Source organism: Mycteria americana, chromosome 7 (genome assembly GCF_035582795.1).
Source record: "Mycteria americana isolate JAX WOST 10 ecotype Jacksonville Zoo and Gardens chromosome 7, USCA_MyAme_1.0, whole genome shotgun sequence".
Classification (NCBI taxonomy): domain Eukaryota; kingdom Metazoa; phylum Chordata; class Aves; order Ciconiiformes; family Ciconiidae; genus Mycteria; species Mycteria americana.
Window position 1 is genome coordinate 50,216,994 of NC_134371.1, and position 27,285 is coordinate 50,244,278.

The window sequence follows — 27,285 nt, forward strand, 5'->3', positions numbered from 1 at the left end:
TTATGCAATAACCACTGGAATCCATAACTGGCACAAGCTTTTGTTAAAAATGAGAAATGTTCAGCTTCCAAGGCTGGTAGGGATACAAGAAGTCCAACTTGTTCAGCATGAACAAGAGAAAAAAAAAATGGCCAGAGAAACCATGGCAAACAGATGCAGAATTGCAATGTGTTTGATCTATTGTGTTTGTGCACTTGAGGTACAAGTGCACAGCTGTCATGTTTCATATGCTTGACAAGTCACCCCATAAAGCAATGGTGTCAAACCACTCCAAAAAGTTCTAGAGTTCATTGATCCTGATTCATAGACCAAGAGGAGGGCCTTGCTCCCTGGCAGATAATTTAAGGAAAATGATGAACAAAGTTTCCTGACATAAAATGTAATATCTTACTCTTTCTAGCAAATGCACATCTCATCTGAGGTTAGTCCAATGGCTGAATCATCACAATCTCCGTAACAAAGACCGGATGCTGACAGAGATGAAAAGAGTGCTGATCTGTTGCTCCACGGTTCTTACTGAAATAAAAAGCTAAAGTATCAGAATGAATAAAAACAAGAATCATGAGAGGCAGTGAAATATTAATATTCTTCATTTTATGCATTATTATAGGCTATGTACAATTACAGTTCCATATATGCATACATCCCTGGATAAAGATTATGCCTGGACATGGTTGCAAATTCCTGCAGCAATCTGTGGAGCCACATGTCAGTGGAGCCACATGACTTACTTCTTCAGTATGTATTTCTCAATTTACAAATGAATTAAAGCAGTTAGATCTCCTTTCAGCTGATTGCAACCCATGCAGAAAGGCAGACTAGGGCACGGAGGGCTGGTTCGGCGTGCAATACGACGAAAGCATCAGTACTCATTTACCCTCGTGGTCAAGCTCTGACAGGAGAGTATTCCGGAGCTCCAGGGACTCGGCTGACCAGTGGCCGAAGCGGTGGAGGCCAGTTTCTGCTGTTTTCATGGATAAATGACAACGCTCGTCAAACGCGTACCGGAGGACAGACCCAGCCTTTTTACATTTAGGAAGCGTCTCACACTTCATTACCGCGAACACTCGTCACACACCCGACGGCAACCGCGCGGCCCCGCTCAGACGGCGGCCTGCGACCACCCGCGCCGAGAACAGGCGACAGCCCAGCCCCGGGCCCTGCGCTGCTGCCCCGGCACGGCCCAACCGCCGCCGGCCCCGCAGCGCCCGCCGTGCGCACCGCTGGCCCGGCCGAGCCCAGCCCGCTACACGGCGGGCCGCTCTCCCGCCGCCACCACAGCCCTCGGGCAGCGGCGCTGGGGCAGCGCTTACAGACGGGGGGGAGGTGGTTTGAGCCACGCCGGCTGCCGTGCGCCGGGAGGTGCTACCGCCCGCTTCCGCGCGGGGCGATGGGACGGCTGCGGCCGCGCCATGGAACCCCCACTGCCTGCCGCCCTCCTCCTCCTCCTCCCCTTACTGCTCGTCCCCTTGGCGCTCCTGGCGAGGAGGCGCCGCGGCCGGCGGACACCTCCCCTCAGGCTCCTGGTGGTGGCCGGCTCCGGTGAGTCAGGGTTGCCGCCAGCGCGAGTGGGTTGCGGCGCAGAGCGCCCGCGGCGGGCACCAGGAACTACGGCTCCCGGCATGCAGCGCGGGGGAGGGCCAGCGCGGCGGTCGTCGGTGTGTCCTGGTGCATGCCGGGAGTTGTAGTCGCGATGGCGGCCGCGGTAGTACCGCGCTGAGGGGAGGCCAGCCCGCCGGCGGCCGCGTGTCAGGAGCCGCTGCCGGGGTGCCCGCACGGCTGTTCCCCCACTGCACCCTCGAGGCCGCCGCCTGTCTTTGGTTTTTTTAGTTCTTGATTTGAGTAATTGTTAAGCTTCGTCTTTATTTGGGGCATTTTCATCTGTATCTATGTCTGACAGTTTGAGTTCTGAACCTTTCCTTCAGGTGGCACATGCGTTTCATCGAAGTCACTAACGAATATATGGACTAAAACTGATGCAGGACAGACCTGTGCAGCTGCATGGTCTTCTCACAGAAAATTATCGATGGCGATTCAGGGCAAGGCTTTCCAAAGATCGGTGCACACCTTACATACGTGACATTTCATAATAATTTTACCCAAACCATGTTTCTGTGGTTTACTTATGAGAGTCTCACGCGGGCCTGCCAGAGGCAGTACTGTTGTCCAAGTGCATCACGCCACGCTAAGGGGACACACACACATATCTGCTGCTCCTTGTCACCTCCCCAGAGTTGCAGGGCAATTAATTTGCCCCCCCAAATTAGACTACCTTGAAAATTTGTAGTTGACAAATCAAGGCAAGCTTTGATTTCATTACCTCAGTATCCCTGTGGTTTTTGCGCATCAACTAATTGAGTAATAATCCCAGGATCTTTCTGCAATCTGAGTTTGACTGGCAGTTTTATAATTTTTCAGGTCATCTTTACTTCCACCAGGGCTGGAAACGTGCTTGTTTTCCTTCGGTCCTTTGGAATCCAGTTCATACATATTAAAAAAATACATTCACTATACATAAGCTTACCAGGTGAAATAATTCGTAAGTCAGTTAAGATTCATATAATCTTCAAGCCTATACTTTGAGACTTTTTTGAAGTGGGAATCTCCTGCTCTTCTGTGAACACTCAGACGATTGCATTAAAATTTGTGAAAGCTTCAAAAAATTATTGCTCTTGAGAAATCCCTCCAAACGTCTTTGAAAAATACCGCATGAAATTCTACGGAAAGGTGGCAAACTCTCGTGTCTAATGTAGCAGCAAAGCTCTTGCTGCTTGTCAGTTGTTTGCCAGCTAAGAGTGCTTGACTTGTATAGCAAAGGTCTCTTAGGAGGCTAATGACACTGGACAGCAGGAGGTAGTAGGAATACATTTAGTTTACTATTTTGGTCTGCAACTTCCAGCAGAGTGAAAAGTAACACATCCAGTAAATGCTTATGCCAATACTTATGGGTGCAGTTTTATGTTAAGCCGACCCAGCCCTACAGGTAAAAGGTGAGCCAGCTCCACTTTACCTACGCAATCTTCCCCCTCCCCTCTTCCACTGTTACGCGTATTCCTGTAATTCCGGTTCAGGAAACTCAACTGACAAAAAAAAAATTAACCAGCTCCCAAAAAATACAATAAGTACACCCTCCCCTTCTCTCCAGTTTAGTGCCAGTTTAGCTACCTGAACAAAGTGACCTTGCAGTTAGAAGGTTATCAACACCTGTTCAAGGGCAGTGGTTAAAGCGCTTGGCTGGAGCTGGCCTGTTTCTTCTGTAAGCACTCAGCTTTTACACTGGCGTAGCTGCAGAGTGAAAATGCTGCTTGCTTGATTTCAGTATTATGAGCTGGGATAGTGCAGCCTCTGCTCTTGGAGGTTGTAGGACTAAACACTGGGTAGGGACAGCAGGAGGTACGCTTCCATGGCTCAGCTCTGAGCCAGGTCCTGTCCAGCTTCATTTTGACCGTTGCACCATGGTATGGCTCTTGAGTATGGACTACAGCATAACTCTTTGCCCTCTTGTTTTTGCATCGTGTACAGGACATTAAACACAAATGTCAGACTTCTGTGTGATCCTGGTTCAATCCCATTTAACTGAAAAAATTCCATCAATACAGTTTCAGTGGGAGCTGAATTGTCTTGAATGTTACTTAAACAGTCTCAACATCCTTTAATTGAATCCTTTACTCTCAGAAGAGTGTCACTGATAATATTAGTACTAATAAGTTTTAAAAGGAAAAGTGACTAATTCAGCTGAAGAAATTGAAAGTTACAAAATTATTCACATATTAACTGCAGTTTATTTTTTTTTACAGGTGGGCACACAGCAGAAATCCTGAGGTTACTTAGCTGTTTGTCGGAGTCATACTCTCCTAGACATTATATTTTTGCAGACTCAGATAAAATGAGTGAAGCTAAAATACGTTCTTTTGAACAAAAAAGGTCTGAAACATTCTCCAATTCACAGGTAACTTGTTAAATATGCTCTTGTAAGATAAAATGATCTTAACATGACATTCCGTTGCAAGACAATTTGGAAGTGATTCTTTAAAAGGATATTTTTAAGATCAGCAGGTGCTTTTGATTTTCTAGGTATTGATAATCATTAGCACTAAAGTTCAGCTAAAGGTGCCATTCGGTACATACTGGGTTTTACATTTCTAAAAGTGAACTAAATAAACACTATTAATTAATGCTGTACTAGAGAGACACTGAAAATGCAAAGTAAATATACCTAAAAATAGCAAATGCCGTTCTTGCTGCCAGTTTTCACTACCACCTTCCTTACTTTCTCTTAAAATGGTCTTTATGTCCTGTTAACATGTTAATCCATTTAAAGCAATGAGGGAACATAATTGTAGTGAAAGTGACTGTGCAAAGAAGGCTACCTCTTGCTCAAGAAAAGGATGCTGAAAATAAATCTCTTATAATTTTGTAAACCAGCTGGCCATGGAAGTGTTATTTGTAGCTATAAAAATACGGGGGCAGAAATATGGTGAGGTTTTTTTGTTTTATTTTTTAGTTTGGCATTTCCCTCAGTGACATAATGTATTTTTTGGAAAGAAATTATATCTAAAAATATTTTATCTAAGAAAACCTTAATTGAAATTGTATTATTTTTGTGTGTTTCTAGACTGTGTTTTGGTTGGATTTTAAAATAGAGCATTAGTTACAGACATTTTAAAAATATGCAATACCTCTTAAGGTCAGATAGTTTTCTGGTTGATGACCTGAGCAAATGCTGAACTCCTAAAAATCATGAAAAAAATAATGAAAATATTTTGTTTATCTTTTTATCAAATGTTTGCTTGCTTTGAGCTAGTTTGCTGTATGATTAACAGACAGAGTATGACTCTCTGGTGAGTTAAAGTGTGATTTAATGTCCAGTGAAATTAGGAGAAAGATTATATATTTATTTAGAAATTGGAATAAGTACAATGGAAATTAATGTTCTGACTACAAAAATCTTAGTCCTTTTGAGCAAGTAGTACAACACGCAGTGAATTAATTATTTACGTGGTATTGATTTCATATGGTGCACTTCTGATATTTCTGTTGTCTTCAGCAGCACTGCTGGGACAAAAGATTGTAGAACTCAGTACCAACGATTTTCAGAATAAACCCTTTTAATGTAAAGCAACTGCTGCTAAGGTGAGCAACAGGCTCACTTAGGAATTACATCTTTAAGTTTGTTTACCCCACTTTCACCTTGGAAGACAAAGGTTCCTTGTCTACCACAAGTTGCTGAATCAAGTGGGGATTACTTAGTTTAAAATTGAGTGTAGCAGTCTCTTCTCTCATTGTGCACCAAGGATGAAAGTTTAGTAAAGTGACCGGAGGTATTTCCTTTTCAGAGAAATCTTGTTTGGTAATTAGTCATTCACACAGTCATACTCACTTATCTAAAAAAGTCCAACCCTAAATTATTAAATTTCTTAAAAATACATATTTTGAGTATTAAAGGATTATGCAGTTTTCCACTAGTTCACTTAGTTTTGCTAAGCAGTTTCCCTTTTGTACCCTCTCCAACTGCTAACAGATCATGTAGTTATATTTTCCCTCAGCATTGAAAGCCAGAGGAACATTTTTGGCTGCATCTGAGTTTGCTGTCTGGATAACAGATGCTCATTTTCCTTTGGCCATTCTTTTTCCACTGAGCAAAAATATTTAGAGTGAAAATGGAAGATAAATTTTGGAAAGTAAAGGTCACGTGCCTATAACATATATTTACTAAGTTTCAGAGTGTGCTTTCAAGTAGTACGTGTTTTGGCACTGGGTATGCTGGAGATCATCAAGCATTTAAAAATCATGTGTTAGTAGCTTCTTGCAGCTTTTAATAAATTAAAGGGAAAAGTCTGAATGCTTCAACCCACGGTCATTCCCTTCCTCATCTTGTCAAGGAAGTAAATTTTTCCAGAACTAAGGACTGGACAGAAGACAGATTACAATAATGACCTAAGAGAAAAATCAGTGTACACATTTAACAAATTCCAATGTAAAAAAATACAAATATAACCAATTTTTCTTTTGATCTGTGGTCTAGCCCAGTTATAAAAGCTACAGTATTCAGGGAGAAGGAAAGGAAGCCAGAATGAGCATCTTGCTTACAAGAAGCAAAATGCTGCACATCTACTCACTAAGTCTCTTGGGGAAAAAAAAAAAAATCCAAAATGCCTGCTATGAAAAGTCTCTGGTCCTGCTATCACTTGCCTCTTTGTTCTCTGTTGCCCTCAGCCTGTAACCACAACTATTCTACATGGCTGCCCCCAGAGCTGTTACTCAGGGAACCTTCTGCGCTCAGCATAGAGAACCTGCTTCAGCTCCTGCTGACCTACTCTGGCAGTAGAAAGACAGCTTAGATTTGTTGACTGAAGAACACGAATTCTTCACTGGATCTCTTACCCCCATTTGTCATGTCTGAGATGAGCAACCAGATTAACTAACCTTTACATAATGCTCATCTGACCACATGTTCTTTTCCATTTTATGTTTCATGAGAGATATCATGCTAAGAAATCTTGTTCCTCAGCAGGAAACAGAACTACATAAACCCAGTCTCTTTGCAAGCATTGCAGTATATTCACTTGAGCATACTGTAATACGTCACAGCAGTGGCAATTTTCCACCTACTTTTCCTTGCATGCTTGCAAAACAACAGTGTTAACTAGGTAAAGGACTACATCACTGGTTTTGAAATTGCAATACCCAGTCAACCGTTACAGAATTGCCAGTTTGGAACATTTGTCTTCAAATAACACAAAGGTTTCCGACTCCACTAAAGATGTAAGGAAAAATAAATGCAACAATATGATACCATAGAAGATAGGGGAGCAATTTGTGTGTTTCTGGTATCAGACATAATATGCAATTTTCCAGCAAAAGATGCAGGAGGTACCTTTGTCTGGAATACTAACAGTACTCCATCAGGTGAGAGGCTGGGATTGCAGAAGCATCTGGCAGTGGCTTTTAAACAAACAAACAAAATCCAGTTTTGTTTCTCAGCTTAATATTTAAATGTTGATTGATATGTGGGCTGAAGTCCTAACACACGACATAGACACTGATGTGCAAAGTTTCAAGCATGTTTTTTGAAGAGCATAGATAAAACCAGTTTGATCTTTACCTGAATTCTACAAGTAAATTTCTACTTTGATACTGTTTGGGGACCCTGCCAAGTTTTGCTGAAATCAGTTTTTTATGATGAAGAAAATCACATACTTTTTTTGGCAAATATTGTTTAACACCATTCTTACAGTGAAGGGAGCATCCTGAGTAGTTCCAGTGAAACCTGATCTGCCTAAAACTACCTTATCATACACGTATTTCTTGCAGGACTGAATGCTATGCAAGGGTCTAAACTCCACTTACAGCATTTCTTTTTATCACCTGATCTCTTCCAAAGCTTTAAGAAATAGAGAGGTAGTGATAACCAGAATCCTGTTAAATGGGGAGCAGGGGGCATGTTTATTTTTCCATATTCTGTTGTCAGACTAATGCAATCAGAGTTTCAACACCTGCAAATAAAACATAAAACAACCAGTTCGTAACATCTGTTAATGCCTGCCAGCATCACTGCAATTGAAGAACCTTATCACAATGAAACAGAATAATTTCAGTCAAGAAAATTAACTTAATATTCTGCATTTATAAGTGGGGTTTTTTTTTATTCTTTCCACCTTATATATTTAAAAAGCCCCAGTTTTTGCTGTTCAAAACTGATTTGTAGTTTGTATTTACTGTACAGCTATTGGCAACATAATCTTTCCTGGTCACAAATCATGAGGGCTAAGCTATACCATTGCTAATTGTCATATTTGAAGTAACTGGGCAATTTTCGGTATTTATAATGATATTTAGAGTCTCTCATTCCCAATATGAGTTCTGCCAGAGTGGTAGTGATCTGGTGTCCCATATGAAGCAAGATAGTGACCATTGTCCAAATCTAAACAATGTCAATGCCAACGAACAGTGCACTGCAGCCATTATATTTGTCTTTCATTTAAACCGTCAAAAATTTCATTCGCATCGGGACTGCCTTCTGATGTAGCAATAGTTCCTAGGTGTAGTTACTCTGTGTCAAGGTAAAAGCCATCTGTGAAGAGTGCAGGAAGCCTAACTACTGTTAACTGCTTACAGTGTTCCGAGACAAACAGAAAACATCTGTGTTTTATTAATTTGATACCTTTTACACACAGTGAATAATCTCTACTTTTTCGTAGGGAAAGAACAAAGAAAACTATTTCTTAAACTTACTTTTTATTTAATGATAAGGTGTTCTTTCCTGTTTCTTTATGCAAATATTTTGCATTTTGAATATGCATCTTGCATATCTTTTGAATACTCATTGAGTACTCATTTAAAGGATAGTGATATTTGCTGTTATATTTTTTAATAGTATGCACCAGACATTAGCTGAGAAAAGTTGTTACATTTTCTGCAGTGTAAATCCATGAAGAATTTAAACAGGCAAGAGACAGAAGAGTCATCGTGTTTGGATTCTATCTAATGAGACCTAGACTTGTGTCTCGGTGACCACAAGGTGGGGCACTACGTTAACATACTGTGGGTGAAGCTGCTCTAGCTGAATTGTTTATTAACTTAGGAATGTTTTAAAGTAAAATTAGAAGAGATTAAAAAATAGATATATAGTTCCAGTATTTCGTTTTACTTTATTGCCAGGAGCGCTAAGCACAACACTGAAAAAGGTATCTAAGAAAAGGTTTCATACCCAAACATTTCCAAACTAGATTTAAAAAAAAAAAAAAAAAAAAAGAAAAAGTTGGCACAGACAGATCTAATAACTCCATAGAAGGAGCAACAACATTCTTAGAAAAATAACAATTCAACTTATCGTGCTCTCTTCCAGTTCACCCTTGATCGCATTCCCAGAAGCCGTGAGGTTAGACAATCTTGGACCTCCTCTGTGGTAACAACCCTGTACTCCATACTTTACTCCCTTCCTTTGACCTACAAACTGAAACCAGATTTGGTAGGTAAAGTAAATTTTAATTTATTGAGAACTTGCTAATCTGCATCGTAAAAGCATTTGGAATATCAAGACATTGCAGACTATCTCATACGTATGCTTAGATTTACCATTCACAGAAAAAGTATTTTTGAATGTAAAATTAAAGCTGAAAGAGATACAGCAGCAATACATCAAGAAAGAGAACGGGTTGCACTGCTGGCAAATTAGAGTAGCAAATACCAGTTTCTCCTCTCAAAGTTTGCAGAGGTAGTATCAGAGAGTGTGTCCCACCCTTGTTAATGCTGGTAGAGCTAGCACAAACAAGGTTGCAGGTTCTTGATAATATCTCTTCAGGATTGCAACAGCACAAACTGTGCCTGAAAGCCTGGTTATCCTGTTGGCTGGTCTTGCTCCTGAAATGGTGTGACCAGTCTGGAACAGGCAGGTTCAGACCAGCAGAAATATATACAGATTCAGTTCTTGTGCTTACATGGACTTTTCAGCTACATGCATGTTTATTTAGTCTTTGGCTGACTGACATAATTTATCTCATCTAATGACAAAAAACATCACTACTGAAGTGGCAACTCCTTGGCACTTTACTAACTTTTTCAAGCTACTCACAAAACTGCACTCTAATGCTAATTACAACATTTAATTAAAAATATTCCAAACACTTAATCAAGTCAGAAGCATTCAGGGTTGTCAGACTATAGAACTGAAATAGAGATATCCAATCAATAAAGTTTTGTGTTAATGCAAGACTCAAAAGGTAGTGCACTGGACTCCCAGGTTTAAGTCCTACAATTATTTAAGAGAAATTTTGGTTAAAGCTGGCTTTTTGCTAGAGTTGTTGTCATCTTAAGGAGTCAGTTATCCAAACCTGAGTTTTTTAAAGAAGCATTATTTTAGCAGAATTTCAAATTAATATTTTATGGGGTTTTAAATATTTTAATGAAACCTGTAAAAACTTGTGCAGTTACAAGACATTTTTCATAATTTAGTAGCAGCCACAGAGGATGTTTGTAAGCAGACTTTTTTTAGCTCTCATTGTTAACTGTATGGCTAATTCTAAAGAGGCTCATATATATTTGTGATATTTTGAATGTTTAGAGAAGCTGCTGTGAATAATTTGGTCTCATGGGCTTCAATAATACTGGTCAGTTCCTATCAGATCAAAAGCTACTTGCTTGCTGGAGTTTTCAGAGCAGTTTAGTGTGCATAACAAAAGTAGCTTTTTGCAGTTCTTGTTTTTCAAGCCTATTCTGAAAACTGGAGATAAAGTTGGGAGGGAGAAAGAGATGGCATACTATTCTTTTTACGGTGATTTTAATTTGGGGGGAGGGGTAATAATAAAGGGCTGTTTACATGAAGCAGACATCTTGGACCAAATGCGAGTAACAAATACTTAGGAATCACTTTGCTACACCACTGGTTTCGGTTAATGTATATACTTTTTTAACTTCTTATTGCAAAAGAAATAGACTGGAAAATCTCACTGTGTAGCTTAATAGATTACCAAAAGTGTCAACAGGACACATCATAGGAGAAGAGCAGGAAGTTACTAATCTAATTCCATGGTTTCTCTGTTTACAAGAGGAATTTAAAGTGACAGTGGGATTTACATGTAGAACTGTTAGAAACAATTGTTGGAGTTTATGAACTGTGATAAGCTGTCAAAAGCCTAATGCTTTTGAAAAACACTTGTCCTTGTAAAATTAAGGATACATTTTAGCAAGGCCTTTAAGCCCTTTGTAGTGTTTAAGGGAACCACTGACTCAAAATACTACCCAAAGAGTCCTTATCGGCGATTAGAGAAGGGCTGGAGGGGAGGGAGTTCCCAAATATTTTTCTGCCAGGTACCATCATCACCCACAATAGCAGCTGGTACTGCTACCAGCAGAAGCATCTCTGGTGTTATGCCAAATCTTATACCACTTGAAAGCTGCTTGCATACTGCTACTTGTATGCATATCTTAGTTTAAGAATTCTGTAAAATATAATACGTCAGAGAGCTGTAAAGATTTTAAAACACTTACCAAAGGGGAGTGACTGAGGGATTAAAATGTCTCACATTGCCAGTGAAAAGATTGTGTGGTATGTGAAGCAACTGGTAATATTTAATTGCCTTTAGAAGAAAATGTTCGTGGTGAATTGCAACTCCCCCTACTCTTGGCAAAATGTAATGCTTAGTAGTTTAAAGAACTAGAAAGGGTGGGACAAATGCTGGCATTTACAGGACTCGTCTATAACTTTTGGCACGGAAGTCAACACCCGAGTTTAGAAACAAGCACAGTATTACATCATGCTGAGAGCTTCATTTTTTCAAACAGTAGAGCTTATGGGTACTGTACATTTTCAGTCTATGCAACTGGTTTTGTTTAACTGCAGGAGGGAAAGACAAGTTTGAATTGCTTCTAAGTCATTTGTACGTATGAGTGGTCCCCAAATCCTTACACTCACTTTTAGGCTTGTCACAAATGTGTGCATGTTTGAAGGAATGACTGAAGTTTTCTCCAGACACCCAAAAGCTAGAGAAAAGCAGCAATGTTGGAGTTTAAGGAATGCAGGACAAGAGAATTACTGCAAAGGGAGCCTGAAACCATTAGGTGCACAAAGGCAAGATTTGGAGCAGATAGGCTTAGGTTGGCATAACTAGCATGTCTGTGGAGCCAAAATAGCTGTAAAGGGGAAACAGCAAACCTACCTGCACAGGAGTTACTTTATATGTGCTTATTTACATGAGCCCTGTGTCGCCTTTCCTGATCTTATGGCAAAGCTTCTTAGTTTACTTTGCATGAGAAAGCAGTTCCATCTAACCCTTGTTCATGATAGTGAGTTCAGAAAGAACTGAACAACTTCCAGGAGACCTTTGCCATCTTGCAGGACTTGACCCACACTTGAAATGAGCCCCCAGAGAGTTTAAGAAATGTAAAAGTTAGCTTAGTTGTTCAGTTTGAGATCATCCCTAAGAGGCCTATTTCTGAGTTATGAACATCTGTGCTCTGCAAAGTTGTCTCTTTAGAGATATTAAACCAAGTAACAACATTAAGATGTCAGAAGTGATGATCGGCTTGTGTTCCTATAGCCAAGAATTACAGAAATATAGGTGTCAAGAGTGTTTTGCAGGCACATCTACGCTGGGCACATCTACGCTCGCTGGCCTTAATTTTTACAATGTGTCAACCTTAGATAGGCTTCCTTTGCAGAGGCCTAAAATTCTAGGAAAGTAAGGCTTGTGCCAGCATACTCTGCCTACACCTTCCTTCCCCCAGAAAAGCTTTTAAAACCATTCATCAGTTGCAGCCAGATTTAATATGCAGTCATAGCCTCAAAGACTGCAAATTCCTACCATGAAAACAGGCAGCTGGTCAGAGAAGAGAGGCTTTTATTGCCTTCATTGAGAGAAAGGCTGAGAAGAAACATAAAGCCAGAATAAGTGTTAGAAGATCTACCATCTAGGGAAAGATGCAAATCCTTCTTAGAGAGTAACAGAAAATTAGACAGGCTGCACAGAGATTTTTCCCAAAGATAGAGAAAATTACTGAATCTTAGGTAAATTATTTGATGTCCAAGGAGGAATAAACTAATGTTACAGCCTTCCTGTAATATTGCTGCTTACAGAACTATTGTCCCTTTTGTCTCTGGGCCGATTTGCCAGCCCCGAAAACAGGTCTTCAGGTGATCTAGCCCTTTGGATGGGTCATGATTATTCCATTCGTTCTGGCATACCTGAAATTCAAACTGAAAACAAAGGATATGTGTGCACCACACAGCAGAAAGCTGTACAGAGATGCATCCAGTCCTTGTTTTCAGCCATAGAAGGGGTATGTAATTGGGTCAGTGATTTGCTCTCCTTTGATGTAATTAAATTTCACCTAGAATTGTGCAGAAATGCTGCGAAAGCTCTATTCATTAGTGGATTGTGCATCCTGGACCCTTAGGACCAGACTTTTTTGCTTTTCTGGGGACACCTCTCAGCAGTTCCTACTGCCTCAGTGCTCTACAGAGCCAGAGATAAACAGATACTTTCAGATCACTGCTATTTGGAAAAGCCTGGGTTAAATCAGGCGAAGGCAGCTATCCTTCCACATTAGGGCCTCCTTCCCGTGGGAAGTCTTGTAGTAAGAAGTTTACATTTGCACAGCAAGTACAACAAGCTCTGCTGTCTCCCTCCCCACCAGCTGGCAGCTGAATGGGTCTCTCCTTTTTAAACTTATTTCTAGAAGCCTGAAACCTCCACAGCTGATTATGCTTCTAGCAGTCTACCGATTCTTTTATGACTGCATATCCCATCACACATGCCCAGTCCTCCAACTGGTTAAATTCACTACAACAAGCTTCTCAAGTTGTTACAGAAGTGTTCACACAGTAAGCTATATGAAAGGAGATCATTATTTCATTTAGCTAAGATTTTCCATTCTTTGTGTCCTGCCCAAAATGTCTTAAGTTCATAGCACTTTAACAAATCACTATGACAAATAATAAGTTATTGTCCCTTATATCACAGTTCTAATAAGAACTTTGTGGAAAACTGCAAAATCTGGGCGGTGGCGTTTTTTCTCTATTCACTTCATAAGAAGTGAACTTTGTATAATGCAGTATTGAGACTATCTCGTGCATTCTTTTGTGCACTGAATCTTTCCCCGCTATTTATAATTCTTTCAGACCAGATTGATTTTACAGTATGTCTGATCTACTATTATTATTCTGGGATCAAAACAGTCAAAATAGGCAAGAGTAAGAACATCGGATTAAGACCATCAGTGATACAAACTGTATAGTCTAAAAAGAAAACAAGTTAAGCCATCCAAATTTGTGTTTAACTTCTCAGTGCTAATGAAAATATGAGTCTTATTCACCCCTCCTCTACCTTGTGTGCTGTGTTAAGCTACCCTGCAGCCACAATGTAGAATTACCCTCTGCTGAGCACAGATAAATGTCTAAAGCTATTCATATCAGTTAGTTTAAAGCTAGGTCGTAGCTCTGATCTTTCTGTGACTGCCAGACTTGCCTATAGACACTGCATTTCAGAGGGAGGTAGAAATAGCAGTAAAGATGAACTGGGATCTTAGCTTGGGTTTAAGTAGAGTTTAAACTAAAGACAGATCAGTCTTAACTCATCAGCTATCGGGTTCATTATGAACTTAATGAACACCCTGGTCACACTTCCATGTATGTTATAAAGCATGGTTTCAAGTAAACAGTCTCGCTAAATCTGACCACTGAACCAGGCCACTGGTATGCAGATACAGATTGCAAAACCTAGAGGTGTTAGCATTGTAAAGACATTTTGGGCAGATATTTGATGCGGATTCTTGCTATACCAACTGCAGTGATTAGGCAGTAGCCTCAAAGATGTTTATATACATATAAAATATCAGTTTTAGCTCACCTAAAATACCATGTTCAAGTTCTAGTTAAATGAATGCTTGACTAATGAAAGACACATTGAGATTTGCAATTAAAGGCTCGTTTTAGGCCACTATTAGTAATATGTATGATTATATTTAAGTCTTTGGATTTAATTTCTCCTTTCCTTTTGAGTAGAAGCAGGGTACTATAATAAGCAGTACTTTTTGATATCAGGAGATGAGATAAGCCCTTATTTTTAAATAGGCTTTAAAAGGTTAGATGGTATTTCTCATGGTGCTCTGACCAAGTAGTCAGGTTCAGACTCAACCAAGGTGACACTTAGAACAACAGCTTGCTGAAAGACAGCTAGTACCTAGTGTTCATAGCTACAGATGTAGTTCGTTAACTACCATTTCATTTACTTGGCAAAAGCCTTTTACTGAATTGTTTTATGACCGGCTTTTTCATCCACATGAAGTCAAATTTCCTTTACTTCCCACTAATTTATCAGCAGCCACAGACCCACTCCATGGTAACGTAGCTAGGAGTTAGTTTATTCTCCAGCCTGCATCTGCCTTGGTAATCTTGTTCTTTTTTAACCAGCTTTCTATCCATCTCCCACAGTTTCTCACAAGACACACTGGTGCCACTATTTCTTGACACAAAATTCTGGCAGAGATCGTGATGTTTGGTTGGTCCCACTGACAGTCTGGGTGTTAATTTAATGTTTTAATAGCCAACACTAACATTCTGACAGACTTGAGCATTAGGTCCACTTTCACACCTGTCATTCATTATTATTTTCAATTAATTGGTTCTATGTTTCTCATTGTAAAAATTTAGCAGCTAGGCTGGGGACTATGCTGAGCTCACATGTCCCATTCTGCTTCCGCATACCTGCAGAAGCATCCTATGGATGGATGGATGGAAGCTACCATTCCAAAGACCTTTTAATCCCAATGACAGACCTGCCACCTTTCACCTGAAATACAGGGGCAGTTAAGTAGGGTGCCTAAAGTTAGCTTCATCAAAAAAAAAAAAAAAAAAGTCAAGCCTGCATGTTTCTTTATGCGTCCAAATCTAGGTTCTCAAACTTTCCTCCCTAAGCTGTTGCCTAACTTCTGAGGCTCTTAATGACCCCAGTTATCTTTCCTTTCATCAGTAAAGCCCCTAGGCATACCCAGAAACAGACCTGAGCTATTTAAGTCTTTACAGTGTCAAATAGCCACATGTGTAGCCAAACTCCTGAGCTCTACTGAGATCCAGAAACTAGGAGCTTCCCTTACTACTTTGCATGTGGATGCTGATCCAGATCACATCAGCTGGGCCCCTTCCCTTGTCTCTTGCCCCTCAGGACACTGGGCTGGTAACTCTGGGTCACTAAGTGCCTAGGAGGCAGAAGCAACAATGCTAGTGCTGTTACAATTAAATCCTGTTGTTAAACCTAGTTCCTAGTGGTTTTGTGGAACCTCCCCTTTTCTCCTGTAGAAAAATCCACTAGGTAAGGTTTTTGTCTCCCTCTCCCCAGCCTTTTATAAAGTGAGAGCTGGGAAAATGAGAGAGTTGGTGATGCTTCCCAATATATTTCATTTTATGATGAAAATAATACTCAGAAAAAAAGTAGTGCACATTAGAAACCCAATTGCACAGTGTGCTAATTTAAGTCCTTGCTCTTCCACTTCTGTCTTCCCCATTCTGGCATTCACTGATCTCATTTATCCTAGTTAGGTAATGTGCCTGTAGGACCACACATGTCCCTGTTTGTTTTGAAGAGCACCTCACCTACTTTGTGTATTGTACAACAACAACAACGGGAACTGTACTAACAAGATACACAGAAGTGGACTAGAAAGGTTTTCATGGCAATGCTGCAAGCTATAGCTGCTGACCAGCCTGAACACAAGCTGCTGCTATAGAACACTGTAACTATCCTTTTGCACCCCTGATGGTTCACATGATTTAGATAGAAGATGAAAGTGTACCCAGCTAAAATTCAATTCTACCTTAATTACCGAATTTACATCAGACTACACATCTAGATTTTTTGTCCTAGCCTGCATTCCGCAGGTATGTTCAAACAGCAAATAGGGTGTGAAGTTTTAGCTGGTGTTATTTTCAGGTTGTGGAGGGAAGTGAACTGAATAAGATCTTCACTATTCAAAAAGAATAAGCCAGTAGGTAGTTTAATGACTTTTATATTGTTCAAACAGAACCAGAAATACTTCTTTCTCCCCACCAATAGCAATAATAAGAAATTGATGGAAAAGGTTCCTGCCTTTTTTTTTTTTACACCTTAAAAGATATTTAAAGTTCTAAGCTAGTTTTCCTCAAGGTTCAAAACTTGAATTTTCAGACATGCTAAAGAGCTAGACTAGCAATAGCTTTAACAAGGACACTCCCTCCCACATGCTTAAGTATTTGAGCTAAGTAGAAATCCCTTTCTCTCTTAAATTCTCAGATTTCTCTTGTTTTTCTGATTGTCAGATAGATTTATATTTCCTAGAACAGATCTTATTTCTGTCATAACTGAATTACCTCCATGTAGATGAACAATGTATCTCTTGAAACCTTTTAGAGTTACTCATTTATGAAAAAAGTAACATTTTTTCTCTTTTTGCCATCCAGGCTAAAGTTGCCATCAAAGTTACTGGCAGAAGTTGATTCTTAATGGATATGGCCTGCTATGTCTGAACATATTAAAAAAATAATTCTATTCAAAAGAAAATAGCACATACATTTTATCTTATTCTGAGTATGCTACTGAATCAAAACACATGCTAATAAAAACAATACTCTCCATACCTGGAGATCTTCACTGAGAAGGATATACAGGAATCCTGATGCATCCTCTGTGAGGAGTAAATTGTTGTTTTCCTGGTATTAAAGTGAAAAATACTGATGTGAGAGAAAGTAAGTGCTATGCCCCAAATCCCATGGTGAGTGCACAGTGGAGCTGTGAGTACAACCCTGGTTTCTTGACTCTCCAGGCTTGCATCTTGGTCATGAGTTCATAAGATAAATATATTTACAATTAACATTTGAGATATTTGTTCACTGATGCTTTTGTTAGTTTAATTTTACAGTTAGAACATCTCCAATATTAAGAGAGCTGGTCCCACAACTGCAGGGTCGTAATGCATACAGTTGTGTTTCCCACAGACTTAGGGGCTGTTCAGGATACACTGAGCAGTCAGCTGAACCCGGTCCTTGGGAATGACAGGGCAGGAAGTGGGAACAGCTGAGACCGGGAAGCCAGATTACAGCTGCTTTTGTAGGTAGCACTCAGTACTTCTGTAGGTTAAGGACAAAAAATGTTCAGCTGGATACCTCACCTTACAGGGGGTTAGTATGAAGTTTTCAAAACAGTAAGATAATACTGAAAACAAGCAAGTGCTGATGAGCTCACGAGATGCTGTAATTTACATAGCAGAATACAAATGAATTCATTGCAGATTCTCTCTTCTTGTGCCACAGAAACAACCTCCCCCAGCAAATAAATGTTTTTGTTCATATGTTTTTTGTTTATTACACTCTGAAATCATAAAAGGCAATAAACTCCTGAAATGTCAAAACCCCTAGCTCCTACCTGATGAATGCAGGAGCCCAAAACTAGCCATGACATAAAAATGAGTATGTTATTACAGTTTTTCTTTTAGTTTTCCTTTCAGTATCCAAGGACCTCTAGTCAGCTTTCACTAAACATGACTGTTCAGTTTCCCTGTCACTGGAATCATTCTCTGCTCCATTTCCCTTGTTTCTGAAAGATCTTTCAGGTTGTTCTATGGTCAGATTTGTAGTTTCATGAAGGAGGCTTTCTTTGTGTCAAGACAATGTCTTCTGCCCCCTGTTAGTTTTCTGCATTTGTATGTCATTGAATTGGGTTTATTGTTACTTCCGCTACCTTTGTGAAAGTTTTATTATTTTTATCTGGCAGTGTTTCTAGAGTTTCTTAGCTGATTTTTGTGATGTTTCCATGTATTGTAACTTGCTATGGCACTTTTTTTTTTTTTTGGTTATGTAAGTCCAGCTACCAAAACCACAACATTTGGGTGTCCGTCATCAACTAAGAACATGCAATGAAAATAAAAATGCACAGATTATAATCCCTTTAGCTGCTTTCTCCAATTGGTGCATTTTCTTGCTGACCTTTGAAAACTCATTCCAAAGCCAGAATTCGCTTTGCCTAGCAAGGTGGAAACTTGACAAACTTGGTCCAAATCGAGGAACTTTCTGCTGAAAATGCCTTTGGCTGAGGAGTTTTGTCAGATCTGTGGATGGTCTAAATTGTTCATCAGAGCTGACTGAGATTGGTTTATGCTCCTCCTTTTTCTTGACAGATGAATATAAGGGATTTGGTGTGGGTTTTTTTTTTTGTTTTTAAATGAAGCCTTATTGCAAACAGGCAAGTTTTTTCTTCAGTATCTTCTATGAGAGTATGGCAGTATGGCCATGTTTTAAAACTCCTTTTTCTTCTGTGCTAACTTCTTTTCAATTGTAATTCAAATTGGTTTCCCACTTCCTCTCTCTTCCATGCTTTCTTCTTTTTTTGTCCCCTTTCCTTCCTTAAAATATCAGGAACAGCTATTCAAATTTCCTTGGCTTTTCTGACAAACCTCAGAAATGTCTTCTGGGTTTTCAAATCTTAACAGGCTGAACAGTTACTTTTTGTTCCCAAATGTTAAATAGCCACTGAAATGAAGTATTTATCAACAAAAGCTGAGTTTTAGCAGTCCAGCAAAAACACAAACAAAATACAATTATTAATGAATTACTGCTTTTAAGCCCACACTTGTTCCTAAGAAGCAGAAAATGCCTAATTGTTTTTTTTCCTACATTGTTAAAAAAGTAGGTCCATTTACTTGCATAGATATACAAAGATCATGCAATTAACACAGCTTGAGTCAGTTTTGTATCACTCCACTTGCCTTTGCCTCTTTTAGTAGTTCTCTGTCACCACCACCTATTCCATTGTTCTTATCTCCAGTTGTTTAGCACTGCGGGGAAGGGAGCATTACCAGGACTAAGGAGGCCTGAGCGATGTCCTAAACATACTCCAGGAGGTAGCTCCGTAACTGGCAAGCAGTGCAGTCTTCAGTTCACATGTGTGCATCACCCTGCAGCAGCAATCAGCATTCCCACACCATAAGCCAGCCCAGCCCCAGAAAGCTGGGCAGTTTTTCTGCTCTTGTCCAGGTGGCAAAGGCCAATCTCTGTGGAAGTCATTAAGGAGAACAGCAGGTGTTGACAGTTTCTTATGCAAAGCAAATCTCACATTAGTTTTCCACTTTCTGCTAAGTTTAGGGGGATTTATGTTGTCCTCCCTTTGTTGTAATTTGGGAACATAAGCAGTACTCAAATACTTTTTCATTAAAGATATATAGCAAATGTATGTTTACATATTTATGAGAAAACCTGCAAGTTTTCTGCTTTACTCATTTTTGTTTTAACCAGTGGCCTGACATTTAATCCCAGTGAAGCTGTGAGCTATGCTTTCAGTGGTTTAGCTGGTAAATGTCACTCTGCTACAGTGCTGCATTCACCAGCTCTAAAGCAGCTTTTATCAGCAGTGGTGCCATGTGCCAGTGTTCCCAGAGTGCCAGACTGCTGGCTTAGCTTGTTTTCTTTCAACAGCTGTAGAAAATATCTCAAACAGAAAGGCAAGAACTATTCCCTTTTTATATGAAAGTGATTAATATGAAATTAGATTTATAGAGAGTTGCTAAGTATAAATGTTGTTTTCTAATATATATGTTTCTAATATATATGTTTCTAATATATTTTCTAATATATAGAAATAAATATATTTCTATAAATGTTGATTATTAATATACAGATTTATTAGTTTATTGTACTGTTTAAAAGTCTGGTTACATTGAATTGGTAGAGGATTTTAGTATGTAGGATTTAGTTTATAGGCCTAGCTGTGAAGCCAGGCAGCCAGTGAGCCATTTTAACAGTTAGCTGGACATTTATTTGCATTAGAAGTGAATGTAAATGGTGTAAAGAGACCTGCAGCACTGGCCTCTGGAACAATCCCTTACAGCTTGTTGGCAGCAAAGTCAGATAGCCCAGTGACCAAGAAAGTCCTTGGGCAGTTGCAGCTCAAGAGGTCACAAAGGTGACACAAAAATTGTCTTTGGCCCCATCTTTACCCCTTTCTGCTGCCTCACCAAGGAAGGCTGAACCAAATAAACTAGAGATCTTCGGAGACTTATCTCCTGCAACATAAATGTTCTACAGGCAGCCTTGTAGATAAAGTAAATAGATACTGGGAAACACTTACCCTGAATAGCTGGTTGACCTTGTAGAGGCCCTGGTCCTTTCTTGCCCAATAGACGTGTGCTTCTTCTCACAGCATACTAATGATTGCCACTGGATTCCCTGAGAGATACTTGTATTCCACTGGAGGGGAAAAACAAAAGCCTTGGTCTTTTCAAGGTGGAAGACATCAATCATTCTCTAAAATTTACTTTTGAACAGTGTTTTGAAATTCACTAGTAGGACAGCCCATATTCTCTTACATGTTTAAGGAAGGCTGTAGATGATTCAGTTCCTTTCCACCATCAACAAGTTCGTATACTGGCAGGAGCTGAATGGCAGCATTTCTAGCTTATAGATTCTGCAATGGTTCCTCTTTATAAAGTGCATACTTGTTTTCTCAGAAGCTTCCCCTGTATCCCTTGATGAGTGTATGATGTTGGATTCCAAGCAGCAGGAACATTGGTCTCCCTTCCTGCTGATGGTGTGAGAGGGAGTAAGTAGGACTGGTCAGACCAGATTTTTGGAGGGGAATTGCCACTCCAACACGTGAGTAACTGCACCAGTTCTAGGTAAAACATGTCTCTAGACACGCACTGAAGGTTAACTGAAGGTTAATTTTTAATGATCAGAAAGATTGATTAATAGTTCTGACTTGCAGATCATGACCCCAAATTCAGATAGGGATCTATTTGTCTGTTGGCTTCAGCAGGTTTATACCAGAGTCTCTTTCAGGGCACAATTCCTAAACCCAAGCATTTTGGAATAGGAACATCTATAGTCGGAGTATTTTATGGGCATTTTGTATACAGAGATCCTATAGAACGACATCTGCTTTGTCTTGTTTGAACAGGTATGTGTGGAAGGGGAAAGAGCAGAGGACATGAGTTATGATCAGATCATGTTTTTTTAGAGATGCCTAATCCATAATTTTCCTGATCCTTTTTCCTGCATGCAAGTGCTTTTCCATGAATCAAAGGGCATCTGAGAAGCAGCTTACAAGTTATAAACAGTAGCAGAAGGTATAAATTGAGTGCATCATATCAAAACCTGGATATAGTAAATGTATTTTATTATGATTTTAATTTTGATTATTGCTTTTCTGTTTTGCACCTCAGCAAAGTAATAACAGCAACTCAGTGTGGCCTTTAGAGCTACATATAGATTCACAAGTAGACCCATTTACTATTATTTCATTACGTGATCTTTTGTGAGTACACTTAGTTTGGAATTCACTCTAGCATTTACCTTTGTGTGTGCATCTAGACACAAGAATACCAAATACCAAAAAGACTGGAGCTGCTAGCCAAGTTTAATAAAGGGAGGAAGTAGGATGAAGTGTATGGCACAGTGGCTTAATAAAGATCGTGATTGTAATAATTCACCTTTTTGTAAAACCTGTTCTACAATTCTCAACTTCTGGGCTGAGGAGAATGTTAGGATGTCTACCTGACCCAAATCATATCTGCAATTGGTATTTTTTGTCAGACTGTGGAAAGCAAGGGATCAATGTGAAATTCTCTCCTGGCTTTAGACAACTGGGTTGAGCTTTTATAGTAGATGGAGGCTAAAAGAGTGCAGAGCCAGTACGAGTTCAGAAGGAAGACAGATGGAAGGGCACCAGGGAACAGGGGCGCAGAGGGAGATGAATACCAGAGATCACAAAGAAAACCAGGGAAGAGAGGATGGGTGGGAGATATCTCGGAGGGCTGGGTAGAGTACAGAGAAACATCGAAATGGAAGACACGGAGGAAAGGACAGGGAAGAGGACTGTAATGCAACCGAAAAAGGGCTTGGGGAGCAATGAAGATGAGACAGTATTGGTACTCTAGGTAGCTCTACTCAATGAAAGGGAAAGTGGAGTTTCTGTTTAGCGGTGCATATTTTTATCTGTTTGCTCAAAGCTGAATTTTGAATCTGAAATTAGTAGTCAGACTGATTATTCAACTCACAAAAAAAAGTAGTAGATAACTTCTTTGGACTGTTTTGGTGCTTCTTATGTACTTGTCTGAAACAGACCAGATTCTGCAGCAAGGACCCTGGTGGGTTTTGCCTGCAAACAGGAGAACACTCCAAGTTGTTTCCTATGCCTATGTTTACACTACAGTAACGAATGTTATTACAAATAGAGATACCTAAACATGCCTTAATTTAGGTATCAGTAGCCATGTACCAGTAGCACAATCAACATCAGTGCAAATTAATGAAACTTGTCAAGAAATAGGGCAAAATGCCTGGTTTAGTTCACAGGTATGGAAAAGTTTCTTTGAAGTGCTAAAAGGCAGTGCGTATGGTTAGTTTATGTCCTTGCTTGCCAAGCCAAATGTATAAAAACCCCAGATCTTCGTTGTCAGCAGACTGTAGAGTAGGTTTTAAAGTCCCAGCATGAATTTACTTGAAATCAGGTTCAGCAGGAGGTTTGAAACCATAGTATATTACTCTGATTTCAAAAATCTAGTATGCAAAGTTGATGTGAGAAATTCCTTGCCCGAAATCAATTTTGATACCCAAGTAGAGTGCCTAATATACCCTGGTTTAAACCTTTTACTTTTAAGCAATCTGTTTTTCAGTTTACCAATGTCTAAAATTGAAACACCACTTTCTTTTACTGTTAACATTTATAAGTGAATTTGAGATCCTCTGCTACAAGGACTTGACATGTATTTACCAAAACACCTTCCTTCTGTATGCTTGTTTCTATGTATTAGTGTTTATTAAAAGGAAAAAAAAAATCCAGTCATGCATATCAGCTAGTAGATTCTGATGAAGGTCCTAATTCATCAGCACATTTTTGCTGACCTCTTAAGTGTTTTGCTGACTTAAGCCAATGTTCAAGAGGTTTATAACTGGATCTCAGGTTTAGTAATCCTAATTAAACTTCTTTGGCCTTATTATGCCTTAATCTGTGCACAAATGTCATGATTGATATAACACAAAGCTGTGACTGAGATTGGAAGCTTTTTTAGTTATATGCCCATGAGTCAAGGAATTATGCTTCCTTCATAGAAATTAACTGTGCCATCTCAGAGCTCTTCTCCTCCTCCTTGACATGTAAAGAAAGATGAAATACTGTCTTTTGTTTGACACATTACCCCCTCCCCTTTTTTTTTCATATTCACTTGCCTCTTCTGTTTTTTAAAATATCTTTGGAAAGAATGTTTTTGGAACTGTAATGTTATATGAGTAGACACACTTTTAATTCTTTACTGTATGAAAAAACTTGTGTTTTACTTTTGTAAAATGTTTCATCTCTTTTAGGTATTGTGCAATGGACCAGGAACATGTGTTCCTGTCTGTATATCTGCTCTTCTTCTTGGGCTTCTAGGAATAAAGAGAGCAATCATTGTGTATGTAGAGAGCATCTGCCGCGTGGAAACTTTATCCCTGTCTGGAAGGATTCTGTACTACTTTTCAGATTACTTCATCGTTCAGTGGCCTGATCTAAAGGAAAAATATCCTAAGTCAATATATCTTGGTCGACTAGTGTAGCAACAGAAGACAGGCTTTACCTAAAATAAACTCTGCAAGCTCCTCACTGAAGAAATGCATTCATATAGCAATTTATTTTTAAGGATTCCTGTTCAGAAATTAGGCTAGTACTGGAAAAGGAGACAATAATAAAGATATCTCTATATTTAAATACATTTTTGTGTAGTTGTATTTATCGCCATCATGTAGGTCTGTTCACCAGTACCCCATAATGGCCTTAAGTCTATGCTGTCTCTGTTTTCATCTAGTTTTCCTGCTATGTGAATGGCAATTTTTGTCTACAAATAAATATGGGAATTTGTATGAATTGTAACATTTCCTGTAAGGAAACTTTGTGTAGTTTTCTAAATTGTAAGAAACAAAGTCTTGTTCTAGCACAACAGACTTTATTTCCTGTATGCTAGCAGTGAAGTCCCTTGTGAATCCTTGGAGTATAAAGGAAACAGTTATATTAAGTTGGCTTCATGACAGTTTGTACTCTACAGTCTTCCAAAACCCCCAAAGCATTAAACCAGTATCATTTTTCCTCTGGGCTTGTCAAAGCTGTCCTTATAATCCGTAGGGCACCTTTTGAAAATTGTTGCTCACTTCTTAAGATAAATAAAAAGGTGACAAGTATCATGCCACAGGCACAGTACTTATAGATTTAAGAAGTACTTTCTTCAAAGCTTACGTGCAAAAATCCTTGGCAGGTTTACATCACAAAGGGCAAACTGTCACTTGGGAAAACTGAACTGGTTCAGGCTGTAAAATATAGAAAAGAAAAAAAAAGTGTTACTATCAGTAATAGGGGAAGGAACAGAGTTTCCCTCTCTTCCTGATACAGTGAATTTAACTTCCAGTATATCCTGTTTTCTCATTTTAAGCACCTTACTTTCAGCAGTACAATACACACTTAAGATTTTGTCATGGAAAATAGTATTCTGTATATTGGAACAACTTTTAAAAGGTATTTTGTTGGAGCTAAGTGTGTGAAAGTCTACTTTAGCATTTCACATTCATCTGGCAAAACGTAATTCTACACACTGTTCCACCTATAAAGCAATATAAACACTTCTGTCATCTGTACACACACAGAGCTATGTGTCTGGCTACAGAAACATATACAAAGAAAAAAGCTCAAAGAAAAGCAGAAATGCTCTACAGACTGCACAGCCTGACTGTGGTGAAGCCAACAGCAGCTCCGTGAGCTGCCGCAGGAGGAGACTCACTGAAGCCTTTTCCTCAGTGTCGGGTGTCAAAACTTTGCAGCAGATATTCTGGTAGGGAACTGGGGGTGGTGGAATTTAGCTGAGCAGAAACGGTTGTTCCTGCTGTTAGGAAACAAGGGCCTAGAGGAATAGTCTGCTTTATGCAGAAAATCGTTAGAAATTATCAGAAAACATTATGCAGAAAATTACTGTCATGATGTTGCGAGGCCCTGTGGGGAAGCCAGCCGATATAACCTGTCCAACAGGCTTAATAATCCTCAGCGTAAGTAGAGTCCCTTGATGTGGTCACATGTGAGTTCAGAACAGAGAGTTTTTGTGGTTTTTAACCTAGATTATGTCTGACATTAAAGAGCAGTTAATAAGTTAAGACTATGTGGGAAGGACTCTCTGTGCAGTACATACCCAGGTCCTTGAAAATGACCTGGCTGAAGTAAATCTGATGTGTGCAAGGGCTTTTTTTTTTCCCTGAACTGGAGTAAGAACTATCTTATCAGGACTTTCTGCACAGTTGCAGATAGTTTGGTAAACTGGAGATACACTGGACTTTATTATGGCTAATACTAGTTTATTTTAGATTAGTGTTCTCTGCGATGAATCTTGCTTTGAATTTGCTTTGTGTTTTGCCAGGGAACTAGAGTAGAGGGGAACGAGGACAGAGGCAGCCTCTTCCTCTGCTCCGTGTAAGGGGCAACAGCACAGGATCAACACCCCGAGGCCTAGAGAAGCATGAGAAGAGAAAGGCAATGAATGCTTCCATTCATGCACTACATCCCGTGCCTGAATAGCCCGCTGGCCTGGCAGGGAGGCAGACTCCTAGACCGCCTCGTCCGCAAACACAGCCAAGGCTCAAACGGCACCGAGTTCACATGCTGCTTCTGTTTAGAGCAAAGCAGCATGTAGCCCGTCCTCATCCTGCTCTAGATTTGTACCTCGGTGAAAGCATCTCTGGCTGCTCGGTTCCTCCCTTAGAGCCCTGCCCAGGGCAGGATTTTGGTTTTTGGTGCGCTTTCAAACTGTGGGTTCAGAAACTTCGTGAGTCTGCCTTTGAACGCCGGGGAGTTCCAGGAATTTTCTTCCACCTGTCACCTGCATGGCAACGACTACTGCTAAAGGAAAACACTTGCCTGTTCAGACTTGTAACCTCCCATGTAAACGCTCTGAAGGTAACGGTAGATTTCTTCACAAGAGGCTGTTCTGAAAAACCGAACTGCTTCAGGCCGTCTGATGTGGAGGAATCGCATTTTCAAGGACTTGGGAAAACTCTTCCCCCTTTACATCACTGCCCGCCTTTTGGGGGAGCAAAGCCGGGAGAATCTCTGCCTGCATTCCCCCAACAGCATGTTCTTTACTCTGTTTGCTCAACCTGGGAAACGCAGGTTAAAATAGCACGTATGAAGTAGTTTTTAATCCGGATTATCAGCTCTGAGAGAGTGGGATGGTACCCATTTCCTTATATTTGTTGCTATTTTCCTTACTGATTACTGGCTCAAGTGCCAACTGGAGTTAAGGACACTTACTTTTCGGCAGTTTATAATTAGTCTTAGTAAGTGGAAACTTGGATTAGAAATGACCCAGAAGTCTGCAAAGTTGAAGCAGCTACTTAGTTGAAGCAGCTAGTTGAAGCAGCTACTGAACTACTCAGGAGAGCTCAGAAAGAGAAAGATCACAGCCTAACTCTGACCAAAGCCTTCAACAAAACGCTGCATTGCAACCATAGGGGACGGAACACAGAAAAGAGTTCCTGGCTTGAATTCTCTTAAAGGAAGTTTTGTTATCAACTAGATTGACTTTTCCTTGAAAATATTATCTCAAGTAACTGCTAGTTCACTCCAAAAGCACGGTGGAGCCGAAGTAAACTAGCATTTTGTTATTGAGTAGCTCTTATCTTTTGTTTGTAGTAGGTCGGTACAACCAAACCGTCATTGTTCTAGGGGAAAACTGCCTTCTCCCTGCTCCCAGCATGGAACAGAAAACAGTGCTCCCAGGCTCTATCCAAAGACTTAAAGGTCGCTGACTGGATTC

General features: G+C 39.9%; 1 protein-coding gene and 1 long non-coding RNA gene across 8 annotated transcripts; one reads left to right on the forward strand and one right to left on the reverse strand.

The window, feature by feature from the left end:
- Nucleotides 1-963: 963 nt before the first annotated feature.
- On the forward strand, nt 964-24,322 carry ALG14 (ALG14 UDP-N-acetylglucosaminyltransferase subunit). 3 transcript variants are annotated; one of them, XM_075508322.1, is made up of 4 exons: nt 964-1,542; nt 3,798-3,949; nt 8,849-8,975; nt 23,822-24,314. In XM_075508322.1, the coding sequence occupies exons 1-4, from the start codon at nt 981-983 to the stop codon at nt 24,001-24,003; spliced, it is 1,023 nt and encodes a 340-aa protein (XP_075364437.1). In that variant the 5' UTR covers nt 964-980; the 3' UTR covers nt 24,004-24,314. The 3 variants fall into 3 exon arrangements, with proteins under 3 accessions (XP_075364437.1, XP_075364435.1, XP_075364438.1); XM_075508320.1 differs by having other exon boundaries at nt 8,849-8,971; nt 23,822-24,306; XM_075508323.1 differs by lacking the exon at nt 8,849-8,975 and having other exon boundaries at nt 23,822-24,322.
- LOC142412686 (uncharacterized) lies at nt 12,568-24,898 on the reverse strand. Of its 5 annotated transcripts, none has more exons than XR_012776587.1 (6): nt 24,726-24,898; nt 20,827-21,041; nt 20,589-20,707; nt 17,448-19,515; nt 17,108-17,179; nt 12,568-12,828 (listed from the first exon to the last, which is right to left on the reverse strand). It is a non-coding gene; the product is annotated as an uncharacterized LOC142412686 (long non-coding RNA). The 5 variants fall into 5 exon arrangements; XR_012776588.1 differs by having other exon boundaries at nt 19,231-19,515; nt 24,726-24,889; XR_012776585.1 differs by having other exon boundaries at nt 17,108-19,515; nt 20,827-21,038.
- Nucleotides 24,899-27,285: the final 2,387 nt, after the last annotated feature.

What these genes read in the sequence shown, in the direction of transcription:
- ALG14 (XM_075508320.1), top strand. Translation starts at nt 981, where the DNA reads ATGACAACGCTCGTCAAACGCGTACCGGAGGACAGACCCAGCCTTTTT. An exon ending in CCTGGTGGTGGCCGGCTCCG is followed by an intron (nt 1,543 to 3,797) that starts GTGAGTCAGGGT and finishes TTTTTTTTACAG; the next exon opens with GTGGGCACACAGCAGAAATC. An exon ending in AAACATTCTCCAATTCACAG is followed by an intron (nt 3,950 to 8,848) that starts GTAACTTGTTAA and finishes GCTCTCTTCCAG; the next exon opens with TTCACCCTTGATCGCATTCC.